General features: G+C 49.7%; 1 protein-coding gene across 1 annotated transcript in view; it reads left to right on the top strand.

Annotated features, from left to right (window-relative positions):
* The window catches only part of LOC137562609 (A.superbus venom factor 1-like), a 554,872-nt gene that overhangs the window by 481,690 nt on the left and 59,451 nt on the right, over nt 1–13,731 (top strand). Inside the window, exon 32 of the mRNA XM_068274112.1 lies at nt 10,156–10,246. Within this exon, the coding sequence (XP_068130213.1) occupies nt 10,156–10,246 (91 nt within the window). The remainder of the gene's footprint in view (nt 1–10,155; nt 10,247–13,731) is intronic.

Genomic DNA, 13,731 nt, shown 5'->3' with positions numbered 1-13,731 from the left:
CACCGCATAGTGAATCAAGCCCTAGGAGAGAAAAAATTACACAGCAATTGTGTTTTGTTTACATAGTTCACCATGGCACCTAGTGTGTTGGTACCACGGATGTAAAAAAAAAAATTGAACCAGGCTTATGACTCAAGATGGAGCCTGGAGGTTGTGGTGGTAAAGGGTGGTAAGGAAGGCATAGAGATTTCCAGCCACTTAATTTCCCCTCCTGCCAACAACAGGGGCCAGGAATTCACCAACCACCCAAGCCTGGTTTATTTTGAGAAACGTCAGTCTGTCCACAGACTGGGGGGCCAGACGAGAGCGCTTCTCGGTGACCACGCCACCGGCCGCACTGAAGCACCTTCCGGACAGCACGCTGGAAGGGGGCAAGCAAGAAATTCCAGGGTGTACTGTGCCAGCTCGGTCCAAAAGTCCCTCATTCGGCGCACAGGGTCTCCTCCTGCAGGCAGGAACTGATGCAGCTTCCCCTTCAGCCGTGGGTCCAGCATCAGGGTGATCCATGTGTCCTCCCGAGCACGCATCTGCTTGACCCTCGGGTCACTGCGCAGGCACTGCAGCATGTGTGCTGCCATAGGGAAGAGGGCTGCCATCTCTGCTGCAACATACTCTTCATCACCCCCAGTGCTGTCCTCCTCCTCTTATTCCTGAGCCTCCCCCTGCATACTCCACCCCCGCACCACTGAAGCTGCACTTGCCCCCTCATCTTCAAGGTCAGGGACCTCCAACTCCTCCAAGTCCTCCAACTCCAAGTCCTCCTCCTTCTGACGCACAGAGGTGGACTGTGAAGGTTGCTGCTGCTGCTTCTGCTGCATCAAGGCTGCATCTCCAACTTCCAGCAGAGTATTGAGGGCCTTGTCCAGCATGCACACCATAGTCACCCACTCACACACCGACGTACGGTCCCGGCTGACCATGTTGGTGGCCTCCAGGAAGGGTGCCAGCACCAAGCACACCAGCTGCATTTTTTCCCACTCTGCATTGAGGATGATGTCCGGGACACGGTGGCATCCGCGGTGGCTCTCACCAGGTGTCGGTTGACAGCCTGCCTCTGTTCAACCAGATGCTCTAACATGGCCAGGGTGGAGTTCCAACGTGTTGCTACATCAATAATGAGCCGGTGCCGTGAAGGTTCAGCTCCAGCTGCACGGCTTCCAGGGCCGCTGAGGCACCGCCAAGTGGTGAAAATAACCAACCGTTTTATGAGCCGCTTTCAAAAGTGGGTCCATCCCCTGGTAGGTGCTCAGAAATGTATGCATTTCCACCGGGGAAACCTCACCCACATCCCCTGTCTGGCCCACGTCCTGAATAGTGTTGGGCGAACAGTGTTCGCCACTGTTCGGGTTCTGCAGAACATCACCCTGTTCGGGTGATGTTCGAGTTCGGCCGAACACCTGACGGTGCTCGGCCAAACCGTTCGGCCATATGGCCGAACTAAGAGCGCATGGCCGAACGTTCCCCGAACGTTCGGCTAGCGCTGTGATTGGCCGAACGGGTCACGTGGTTCGGACCCGAACGCGCTCTGATTGGCCGAACTGTCACGTGGTTCGGGTAAATAAATACCCGAACCACGTCATATCTCCGCCATTTGTCTGTGGGTTTAGCTTTGGGTAGGCAGGCAGGGTAGTTCGCGCTCCAGCCACGCTAGCCAGGGTCCCCCCCAGTCATTGTGTGTCACTGCTGGGAACAGTAGTACACCGCTCGTTCAGCCACACTATATAGCATTCTGTGTACTGTTCTGTGTCTGCTGGGAACAGTGGTACACCGCTCGTTCAGCCACACTATATAGCATTCTGTGTACTGTTCTGTGTCTGCTGGGAACAGTAGTACACCGCTCGTTCAGCCACACTATATAGCATTCTGTGTACTGTTCTGTGTCTGCTGGGAACAGTAGTACACCGCTCGTTCAGCCACACTATATAGCATTCTGTGTACTGTTCTGTGTCTGCTGGGAACAGTAGTACACCGCTCGTTCAGCCACACTATATAGCATTCTGTGTACTGTTCTGTGTCTGCTGGGAACAGTGGTACACTGCTCGTTCAGCCACACTATATAGCATTCTGTGTACTGTTCTGTGTCTGCTGGGAACAGTAGTACACCGCTCGTTCAGCCACACTATATAGCATTCTGTGTACTGTTCTGTGTCTGCTGGGAACAGTAGTACACCGCTCGTTCAGCCACACTATATAGCATTCTGTGTACTGTTCTGTGTCTGCTGGGAACAGTAGTACACCGCTCGTTCAGCCACACTATATAGCATTCTGTGTACTGTTCTGTGTCTGCTGGGAACAGTAGTACACCGCTCGTTCAGCCACACTATATAGCATTCTGTGTACTGTTCTGTGTCTGCTGGGAACAGTAGTACACCGCTCGTTCAGCCACACTATATAGCATTCTGTGTACTGTTCTGTGTCTGCTGGGAACAGTAGTACACCGCTCGTTCAGCCACACTATATAGCATTCTGTGTACTGTTCTGTGTCTGCTGGGAATAGTGGTACACCGCTCGTTCAGCCACACTATATAGCATTCTGTGTACTGTTCTGTGTCTGCTGGGAATAGTGGTACACCGCTCGTTCAGCCACACTATATAGCATTCTGTGTACTGTTCTGTGTCTGCTGGGAACAGTGGTACACCGCTCGTTCAGCCACACTATATAGCATTCTGTGTACTGTTCTGTGTCTGCTGGGAACAGTAGTACACCGCTCGTTCAGCCACACTATATAGCATTCTGTGTACTGTTCTGTGTCTGCTGGGAACAGTAGTACACCGCTCGTTCAGCCACACTATATAGCATTCTGTGTACTGTTCTGTGTCTGCTGGGAATAGTGGTACACCGCTCGTTCAGCCACACTATATAGCATTCTGTGTACTGTTCTGTGTCTGCTGGGAATAGTGGTACACCGCTCGTTCGCCACTGTATAGCATTGTGCTCTGTGTCGCTGCTGGGAATAGTGGTACACCGCTCACCCGTCACTGTATAGCATTGTGCTCTGTGTCGCTGCTGGGAATAGTGGTACACCGCTCGCCCGTCACTGTATAGCATTGTGCTCTGTGTCGCTGCTGGGAATAGTGGTACACCGCTCACCCGTCACTGTATAGCATTGTGCTCTGTGTCGCTGCTGGGAATAGTGGTACTGTATAGCATTTCTGTACTGCCACTGTACTGCTGCCAGTCAGCGTGTACTGTAAGGATAAGTGAAATGAGGAAGAAATCCGGTGAAAGAGGGAGGGGCAAGGGAAGAGGTGTTTCCCCTGACGGTTCACGTACAGGCCACAGGGGAGCACCCAAGAAAACCCACTCAATACCGCCCATGTTGTCCAGGACAACAACCCTCACAAATCCAAAAGAACAGGACCAGATAATTACTTGGATGACCTCTCAAGCGTCCAGCAGTGGGTTAAGCAGCACCAGCACATCACGCACGAGGTCCGAGTCCTCAGCCAGTTACAAGGAGCCAGTGGGCACAAAGCTGACACAACCGGCAGCGACACCACGCACACAACTGCCAGATAACCAGTCCGATGAATTACCTCAGGACACAATGGGGTATTCGCAGGAGCTATTCCCAGCCCAACAAACTTCCACCTTTCAAAGGTCAATGGAGGAACAGCCAGAAATGTTGTGCCTGGATTCACAACCGTTAACTGTGGGAAATGCACCGCGCACTGAAATACAAGGCGAGTCCGAAGAGGACTCGGAAACCCAAATCCCAGAGCAATTTGGGCAGGAGGGGTTGCAATTGCAGGAGGTCGGCCGACAAGATCTGGAAGACGACGTTGGAGTGTGCTGCGCAGAGGTTGTTGTGGGGAGCTCTACTCCACGGCGGTGGCCCACAATGACATATGACAAGTTTGAGGAGATGGAAGAGGAGGGTATGGACAATGTGGACAGAGACCCAGATTTTGTTTGTGAACGAGAACATCGCCGTCGTAGCAGCAGCACAGATGAGTCTGTTGAAGAACACACTGCTGCACGAGTTCGCCTTGTGCCACAAGGTAGGCGGCGCGCAATTTCAGGCACCACAAGCGTGGAAGTTCAAGTGAGAGGCAAAAGAGGAGCAAACAGAAATCGCCAGCAAGGAGGCAGGTGCTCCAAAGTCTGGGCTTTCTTTGAAGACTGCACTGAGGATGTTACCATGGCGATTTGCAAGGTGTGCAAGACCCGCCTGAGCAGGGGGAAAAATATTAACAACCTCTCCACCACCAGCATGAGCCGTCACATGCTATCCAAACATCCCACTCTTTGGGCAAACGCGTCAGGACAGGGTACCAGAAACAACACTGCCTCCCTTGGGTTCACCAGACCCGCCTCAGCAGCAGCAGTAGCCCAGCCATTGCGTGGTTCACAACATTCACAAACATCAGACGACGCTGACACTGTCACTTTCCGGAGTAGTGCTCTTGAGGTCTCCCAGTGTTCATCAAACACAACAACCAACAGCCCTTCCGTGTGCAGCGCTACGGTTCAGTTGTCTGTGTCGGAGATGTTTGAGCGCAAGAGGAAATTGCCAGCAAATGACCCCCGGGCCGTGGCAGTAACAGCCAGCATAGCCAAGCTTCTGGCCTGCGAAATGCTGCCATATCGATTGGTGGAGACAAACAGCTTCAAGGGCATGATGTCAGTGGCCATCCCACGTTACGTGGTTCCCAGCCGCTACCACTTTGCACGCTCTGCAGTGCCTGAGTTGCATGAGCACGTGATCAGCAAAATAACCCGAAGCTTGAAGAATGCCGTTGCCTGCAAGGTTCACCTCACCACTGACACCTGGACGAGTGCGTTCGGCCAGGGTCGATACATCTCCCTTACCGCGCACTGGGTGAACCTTGTGGAGCCTGGCAGCGATTCCTCACCTGCTACGGCACGGGTGTTGCCCACGCCACAAACAGCTGCACCGCCGTCCCTCCCACTGGATAACAGCAGCACCTACCTCTCTGACTCCTTCTCCTCCAACGCATCTCAAAGCTGTACCTCATCCGGAAACGCTAACCCAGCAGCAGTAGGGTCGTGGAAGCAGTGCAGCACAGCTGTTGGCATGCGTCAGCAAGCGTTGCTGAAGCTAATCTGCCTTGGGGATAAGCAGCACACAGGGGAGGAAATTTGGAGGGGAATAAAGGAACAGACGGATTTGTGGCTGGCACCGCTGGACCTGAAACCGGGCATGGTTGTGTGTGATAATGGGAGTAATCTCATTCGCGCTTTAAGGTTGGCTAAGCTGACACACATCCCTTGCCTGGCGCACGTGATGAACCTAGTAGTTCAGCGGTTCCTGAGGACATACCCAGGCGTGCCCGATCTGCTGTTGAAGGTGCGTCGAGTGTCCAAACATTGTAGAAATTCCAGTACTGCTTCGGGGGCACTCGCCAAGATGCAGGAGCGCTTCAATCTCCCCCACCATCGCTTGCTGTGTGATGTCCCTACGCGCTGGAATTCTACGCTGCACATGCTAGCCCGCTTTTGGAGTGCAGTGGTCCAGTACATGACGGCGCAGTACCGAGGCGCATCCGGCCAGCTGCCAAGCTTCTGTGGATCCGATTGGGCCAACATGTTGGACCTCTGCCAAGTCCTCCAAAATTTTGAGCAATCCACGTTGCTTGTGAGCAGTGACAACTCTTCAGTCAGCATTACCATACCACTGCTGTGTTTACTGAAGAGGTCGATGTTAAAAATCAAGGAAACAGCTGTCATGATGCAACTGGGGGAATCTGAAGGAGAAAACGATCAGCGTGATGGTACCAACATCAGGCCATCCGCCTTTAGGGAACGCTGGCCCCAGCAGCTATGATGAAGAAGAGGAGGAGGAACAGCTGGAGTTGGAGCAGGAATTTCATGCCACCACTGACGAGGGCCAGAGCGGTGCACGTTGGACTTCCACAATTCAACGCGAATGGTCAGCAGAAGCAGACCAGGAGGAAGGTGACGACTATGATGCATCACAACAACTATCACAACGCTCACAAGAGGATGATGAGGATTCTGGTAGGACTCTGGCACACATGGCTCAATTCATGCTAGACTGCATTGAACGTGACCCACGCATTGTGCGCATTCTGGACAACACCAATTACTGGGTTTATACCCTTCTGGATCCACGGTACAAACACAATGTTCCAAAACTGCTTGAAGAAAGAGTCAGACAGGTCAAAATGGAAGAATACCAGCAGGCCCTTGTGGAGACTTTAGAGAGGAGATTGACATCCTCCCCCTCCTCTAGCCAGTTGTACGCAGACAGACTGACTTCCGCAAACCCAGGACGACCAGGAGGGCAGCAAACAACGCAAGCCGCAGCTAGTACCCAAAAGGGAATGGTATCGGCAGTGTCCTTGGAGTGGCAAAATTTTATGACACCCATGCAGCCGCAGCCCACTGAACAGCAAGCGTGCAGATCCACCTCCAACACCGATCGCCTGGAGAAGATGGTCAAGGACTACATGTCAGATGGCGTAGCTGTGTCGAACCATCCATCTGCACCCTTCAACTATTGGGTATCGAAGCTAGACACCTGGCACGAACTGGCAATGTACGCAATAGAGGTGCTGGCTTGCCCGGCAGCCAGCGTTATGTCGGAACGCTGTTTCAGTGCTGCCGGAGGCATCGTCACAGATCGGCGTATCCGCCTCTCTACAGAAAATGCAGACCGTCTGACTCAAATTAAAATGAATCAATCCTGGATTGGAAATGACTACGCAACACTCCAGGACCCCAACCAAGTAACATGACCAATGAACATCTGGGATGGTGTTGCGTTTCCGGGCCCTGTTTATTGAACCTCTCATCTGTATTACATTTATGACTGCATGGCGGCAAAAAGCATTGCTGCTATATCCGCACGCTTTTTGTCCACATGCAAGGCCTGGGTTGTTGTGTCTCACAAAGCGTGGCCTTCTCCTCCTGCGCCTGCTCCTGTTCCATCACGTCTGCTGCTGCTGGGTTAGCGTTGCCGCGTGGTCCCTGTTTATTGAACCACTTATCTTTATTACATTTATGACTGCATGGCGGTACAAAGCATGCTATCCGCACGCTTCTTGCCCTCATGCAAGGCCTGGGTTGTTGTGTCTCACAAAGCGTGGCCTTCTCCTCCTGCGCCTGCTCCTGTTCCATCACGTCTGCTGCTGCTGGGTTAGCGTTGCCGCGTGGTCCCTGTTTATTGAACCACTTATCTTTATTACATTTATGACTGCATGGCGGTACAAAGCATGCTATCCGCACGCTTCTTGCCCTCATGCAAGGCCGGGGTTGTTGTGTCTCACAAAGCGTGGCCTTCTTCTCCTCCTGCGCCACCCTCCTCCTGTTCCATCACGTGTGCTGCTGCTGGGTTAGCGTTACCGGTCCCTTTTCCTGGAACCTCTTATATGTATTACATTTATGACTGCATGCCGACAAAAAACATGTTACCTGTGCAAAGAAAACAGACATTTCCCGCATTTAAAAGACAGTTTTCCCTTTGAAACTTTAAAATCGATTTTCTCAAAAACTATAAGCTCTTTTTGCTAATTTTTTTTTCCTCTTGTACCCACTCCCAAGGTGCACATACCCTGTAAATTTGGGGTATGTAGCATGTAAGGAGGCTTTACAAACCACAAAAGTTCGGGTCCCCATTGACTTCCATTATGTTCGGAGTTCGGGTCGAACACCCGAACATCGCGGCCATGTTCGGCCTGTTCGGCCCGAACCCGAACATCTAGATGTTCGCCCAACACTAGTCCTGAACCTGGTGGTGCAGAAATTCCTGCGCACCTATCAGGGGATGGACACTCTTTTGGGAGTGGCAAGGAAAACCGTGTGTCATTTTCACCGCTCGAGTGGACCACAGCGTCCCTGGAAGCTGTGCAGCTGGAGCCTAACCTCCCACAGCACCGGCTCATCATAGACGTTCCAACATGCTGGAATTCCACCCTGGCAATGTTGGAATGTCTTGTTGAACAGAAGCGGGCTGTCAACCAGTTCCTAGCCAAAGCCACCATTGACGCCACCTTGTCTGGGACCGGCACCACCCACCTCCCGGACATCATCCTCAGTGCTGATTGGGGAAAATGCAGCTGGTGTGCTCGGTGCTGGCACCCTTCCTGGAGGCCACCAACATGGTCAGCCAGGACTGTGCATCGCTGTGTGAGTGGGTGACCATTAAGTGCATGCTGGACAAGGCCCTTTATGCTCTGCTGGAAGTGGGAGGGGCAGCATTGATCCAGCAGGAGCAGCAGCCACCTGCACAGTCCACCTCTGTGCGGCAGGAGGAGGAGGTTGAGGAGGACTTGCAGTTTGAGGAGTTGGAGGTCCCTGACCATAAAGAAGAGGGGGCACAGCAGAGTGCAGCTGCATTGGTGCGGGGGTGAAGAGAGCAGGAGGAGGCTCAGGAGTCAGAGGTGGAGGACAGCACTGTTATTTCGGGGGGTGCCGAAGATGATGTGTCAGCAGAGATGGCGTCCCTGTTCCCCATGGCAGCGCACATGCTGCAGTGCTTGCACAGTGACCCAAGGGTGAAGCAGATGCGTGCTCGGGAGGACATCTGGATCACCCTGATGCTAGACCTACGACTGAAGGGGAAGCTGGCTCAGTTCCTGCCTGTAGGAGGAGACCCTGTGCGCCAAATGAGGGACTTGCAGTGGATTCTGGTTCAGCGCTTGGAGGAAACCTTCCCCCAGCCTCCCACCCCCCCTGCTGTCGCAGTCCAACCAGCACAGCAGCAAGTGCCTGCATCCAGCAGCAGCAGGCGCCCAGCAAACCTGCTGTCTCTGACAAAGGTGCTCTACACCACGCCAGTAGCGCTGCCTACAGAGGAGGTGCCTGCAGCAGCATCGGCTCTCAAAGCCAGATCCAGCACTTGACACGGATGGTGGCAGACTACATGTGGTCCTACAGCGGGCTTGACACCGACACCCAAGTGGACCCTTTGGATTACTGGGTCAAGTACCTGGATATCTGGAGCGAGCTGGCACAGTACGCCCTAGAAGTGCTGTCCTGCCCGCCTTCTAGCGTGCTATCAGAAAGGTGCTTCAGGGCGTCCGGTGGCGTGGTCACCGAGAAGCTCTCTTGTCTGTCCACCCAGCCTGTGAACAGACTGATATTTCTGAAAATGAACCAGGCTTGGGTGGTTGGTGAGTTCCTGGCCCCTGTTGTTGGCAAGAGGGGGAAATGAAGTGGCTGAGTGGGTTTTCACTATGCCTGCCTTACCACCACCCTTTACCAACACAACCTCCTGGCTCCGTCTTCAGTAAAAGGCCTGGTTGAAAAAAATTTTTACAGCCATGGTACCGACACTAGGTGCCATGGTGATAATCTTAACACAATTGCTGTGTAATTTTGTGGAGGTGTCTGGGCTGATAACTGTGCTGTCCCAGTTGTGGGGAGGTCCCAACTTTGGCAGTGTGACCGCTTCCTAGGAACCTCTCTTTTTTAATGTTTTACCTGTGCCATGATGCCAACACTAGGTGCCATGGTGATAATCTTAACACAATTGCTGTGTAATTTTTTGGAGGTGTCTGGGCTGATAACTGTGCTGTCCCAATTGTGTGGTTGGACTTTGGACACAATGTGGGCTGCACGACCGCTGTCTGGAACCAAGTCCTGATGTTAATTGACAGCCATTTTTTGGGGGGGGGGGGGGATTTTAAGTCCCCACATAATCAATTAGTGTTTCCTTTCAAAAAAAACATGATGCTACATGCCTCATTTACCCTAAAAAACGTTTTAGAAGCAATTTAAAGGCCACTTTCCGGTTTTCTACTAGGATATCCGAATCCGGGCGGATATCTCCGATTCTGGTTCGAATATCTGAATCGGATTCGGGTACAAAAAAGTTTGAATTCGGATATCCGATTCGGGTCGGATTTCTAGGTATCCGGATCCGAATTCTATTCGGATTTTGAAAAGGGGTATTCGAGCAGCACTGCTCGTAAACTGACAGGAGTGCAGCTGTGAAGAAGAAGAAGTCCCGATGAGCAGTGGTGGGCTGCAGGGGGATTGGAGGAGCCTCTAACAAGGTAGGTTTCTCACTTTTTTCTTTTTATAAGTCAGATTTGTTTCAAGAAATGTTGTTAGTTTTTGTCTTGTCTGAATTTAGCCTTTAACTAAAGAGAAGTGCACTTATCCTAAAATGGGAAAAATTCTAAGCTCTAAAATGTATTTCTAATTTGTGATTGATATTTTAACAGGTTAAGACTATATATTATGAGGTTACAACAGAGAAGGAAATAGAATGTAAGAATTTCTACCTGGAAGCATCAATTACAGATTTTTCTAAAAGTGAGTATTGCCTCCTTTTCTGGTAATAAAATATTATCTTAACAAACAAACCTATATTAATCCAGGATGATGCTCCACACAAGCTAGTTAACCTGATTGAGCGAACTACCATTTCTTTTTTTGATGGGCATAGTTGGTGCAGTAACGCAACGAGAGTCTTCTGCATCCCTGTGAGATTCTTATGCTAGCTGCACCTTATGAGTTTCAGGGCCCATGGCCTTTTTGGTGACCTCAGATAAGTTCACTTTTAAGCTTTTCATCCAACAGTGAAGGAGTGAAGTGTCAAAGGGAAAAAAGAGGGGGAAGGAGGAGAAAAGGGAAGGAAAAGGGAATAGGAGCAAAGAAGATGTGGAGTAGAGAAAGGTAATGGAAAAAGAGGTTAGAAGGGAGTGGGGGAATGGTAAAGGGGGCAGTAAAGATGGGGGAAAGGGAGGTACATGGAGAGTAGAATGAAGACAGGAAAAGACAAATAACATTTATATTGCACTTTTCTCCTAGTGGACTCAAAGCGCCAGAGCAGCAGCCACTAGGGCGCACTCTATAGGCAGTAGCAGTGTTAGGGAGACTTGCCTAAGGTCTCCTACTGAATAGGTGCTGGCTTACTGAACAGGCAGAGCCAAGATTCAAACCCTGGTGTCCTGTGTCAGAGGAAGAGCCCTTAACCATTACACCATCCAACCACCATAAAAGATGGAGATAAGGTGTGTGTGTGTGTGTGTGTGTGTGTGTATGTGTGTGTGTGTGTGTGTGTGTGTGTGTGTGTGTGTGTGTGTGTGTGTGTGTGTGTGTGTGTGTGTGTGTGTGTGTGTAGATGGAGATAAGGTGTGTGTGTGTGTAGATGGAGATAAGGTGTGTGTGTGTAGATGGAGATAAGGTGTGTGTGTGTGTGTAGATGGAGATAAGGTGTGTGTGTGTGTGTAGATGGAGATAAGGTGTGTGTGTGTGTGTGTGTGTGTGTGTGTGTGTGTGTGTGTGTGTGTGTGTGTGTGTGTGTGTGTGTGTAGATGGAGATAAGGTGTGTGCGTGTGTGTAGATGGAGATAAGGTGTGTGTGTGTGTGTGTGTGTGTGTGTGTGTGTGTATGGTGTGTGTGTGTGTGTATGGTGTGTGTGTGTGTGTGTGTGTGTGTGTGTGTGTGTGTGTGTGTGTGTGTGTGTGTGTGTGTGTGTGTGTGTGTTTTAGGTAGAGACAGGAGTGATGAAAAACAGAGGTAAAGGAAGGCATGAAAAAAAGTGGGTTTAGAACAGAAAGGTCCATGAAACTGGTGAAGGAAAGAATGAAAAAGTTTGAAACGAGAAGGGGGGTGGGTTAAACTGGACTTTTAAAGGGACCCTAAGCTCAGACTCAAAATGGAATTTGGACTTACCTGGGGCTTCTTCCAGCCCCCCCCCCCCCCCGTAGCCCACGATGTCCCCGTCCTCCTGGCTCCTCTCCTTGTCCCGCTGGTGGCTCTGTTACTCAGCGACTTCAGCCTGAAGTCACCCGTGTGCGCCCCTGCCGTGCACACAACGCGTCATCACGCCAGCAGACGTGAGAGTCCTGCGCAAGGGCGGTTCAGTCTTAGAGAACCGTGCATGCACAGGACTCTTACTCCGGCCAGCGTGATGATGTGTAGTGTGTGCGGCAAGGGCGTGCATGGGTGACTTCAGGCCAAAGACGCCGATTTCGGTTAAGGGGGGGGGAGGCTGGAGGAAGCCCCAGGTAAGTCCAAATTCCGTTTTGAGCCTGAACTCAGGGTCACTTTAGACTGGTGAAGGCAAATAAGAAAATCTAAAAAAAATAAATGGATGAAGAAAGAAGGGATGATTCACGTGATTTGTGTAGGGGACCCACACATGTTAATAGGGGTAACACACGCAGTGATATTATGTGCAATGTATATGTTAATTGTGCGTAAAGGTATAAACACACCTCACTGAGACTGAGTTAACGGGAACCCTGAAATGAGGGAGATATGGACTCAGCCATAATTATTTCCTGTTAAACAATACCATTTTTAAACACTGCCTTTTAACCATTGCAGCCCGCGGGGATTTTTTCACCTTATGCATCAGAGCAATTTTCACCTCCCATTCATTCGCTAATAACTTTATCACTACTTATTACAATTTATTGCTCTATATCTTGTTTTTTTCCGCCACTAATTAGGCTTTCTTTGGGTGGTACATTTTGCTAAAAATTATTTTTTTATAAATGCATTTTAACAGGATTAATAAGAAAAAATGGAAAAAATTCATTATTTCTCCGTTTTCGGCCATTATAGCTTTAAAATAATACATGCTACCATAATTAAAACCTATGTATTTTATTTGCCCGTTTGTCTCGGTTATGACACCATTTAAATTTTGTCCCTATCACAATGTATGGCACCAATATTTTATTTGGAAAAGGGGCATTGTTTCCGTATTGCGTCCATCACTACCGGTATTTACAAGCTGATAATTTAAAAAATGTTTGTAGTATACCCCCTTCAAATGCATATTTAAAAAGTTCAGACCCTTAGGTAACTATTTATGTTTGTTTGTTTGTTTTTTGTTTTGTTTTTTTAAAAAATTTCCATTAAAAATTGTATTTGGGTAATATTTTGGTGTGGGAAATAAACAGTTAATTTTTAATGTTATTATATGTGTAAATTGTAATGTAAAAAATATGTAGATGTAGTTTTATTATTTGGCCACAAGATGGCCACCTTGAATTTTATTTTTCTCCTTGTGCTTCTCGCTAACCGGAAGCACAAGGGGGACAGGGGAAAACATTTTTTGCAGAAAGACTGTAGCCTCTAGGTAGAGCGCTTCGGTTTTTCTGCTGGGGACATGGATCGGTGATTGTGAACCATGTTCCTGTTCACTGATCTCAGGGCTACCGGGGGACAGCACGGGGGCATGGGGGCACGCCCGCGATCGCGCACCGAAGCGCGGCACCGCAGCAGAGTGATGATGACGTCCGGGCGGCAGAAATGGTTAAACAATACCAGTTGCCTGGCAGTCCTGCTGATCTTTCGGGCAATATTAGTGTCTGGATTAATCATTTACCTAACAAGCATGCAGCTATTTCAGTCAGACTTCAGTCAGAAACACCTTATCTGTTTATGCTTGTTCAGGGTCTATGGCTATAAGTACTGGGGCAGAGGATCAGCAGGACAGCCAGGCAACTGGTTTTGTGTAAAAGTAAAAAAAAATGTCAGCCTCCATATCTCTCTTACTTCAGGTGTCCTTTAAGTTACTATTTGTGTGTTACTTACTCACTGTACATGTATAATGTTTTACCACATGTCAGTAACAAATGGCAATTACAGTAGTTATGCAGTAATTCTTTATACATCTAAACACTGTAAGCAAAAGGCGCCAGCATCTAGTGGATAAAAAGGTCCATAGATTCCACTGCATTTATCATTAATATGGCAAAAAAAGCTGAAAAAAGAGCACCCGATAAATATCATGAACAACATTAGAACATTTAAGTTTTTGAAGTATGTTACCATTTTAG

The sequence above is a fragment of the Hyperolius riggenbachi genome, chromosome 3 (genome assembly GCF_040937935.1).
Source record: "Hyperolius riggenbachi isolate aHypRig1 chromosome 3, aHypRig1.pri, whole genome shotgun sequence".
NCBI classification, from domain to species: domain Eukaryota; kingdom Metazoa; phylum Chordata; class Amphibia; order Anura; family Hyperoliidae; genus Hyperolius; species Hyperolius riggenbachi.
The sequence above is the reverse complement of the archived record's forward strand: the minus strand, read 5'-3'. Positions and strand labels throughout refer to the sequence as shown.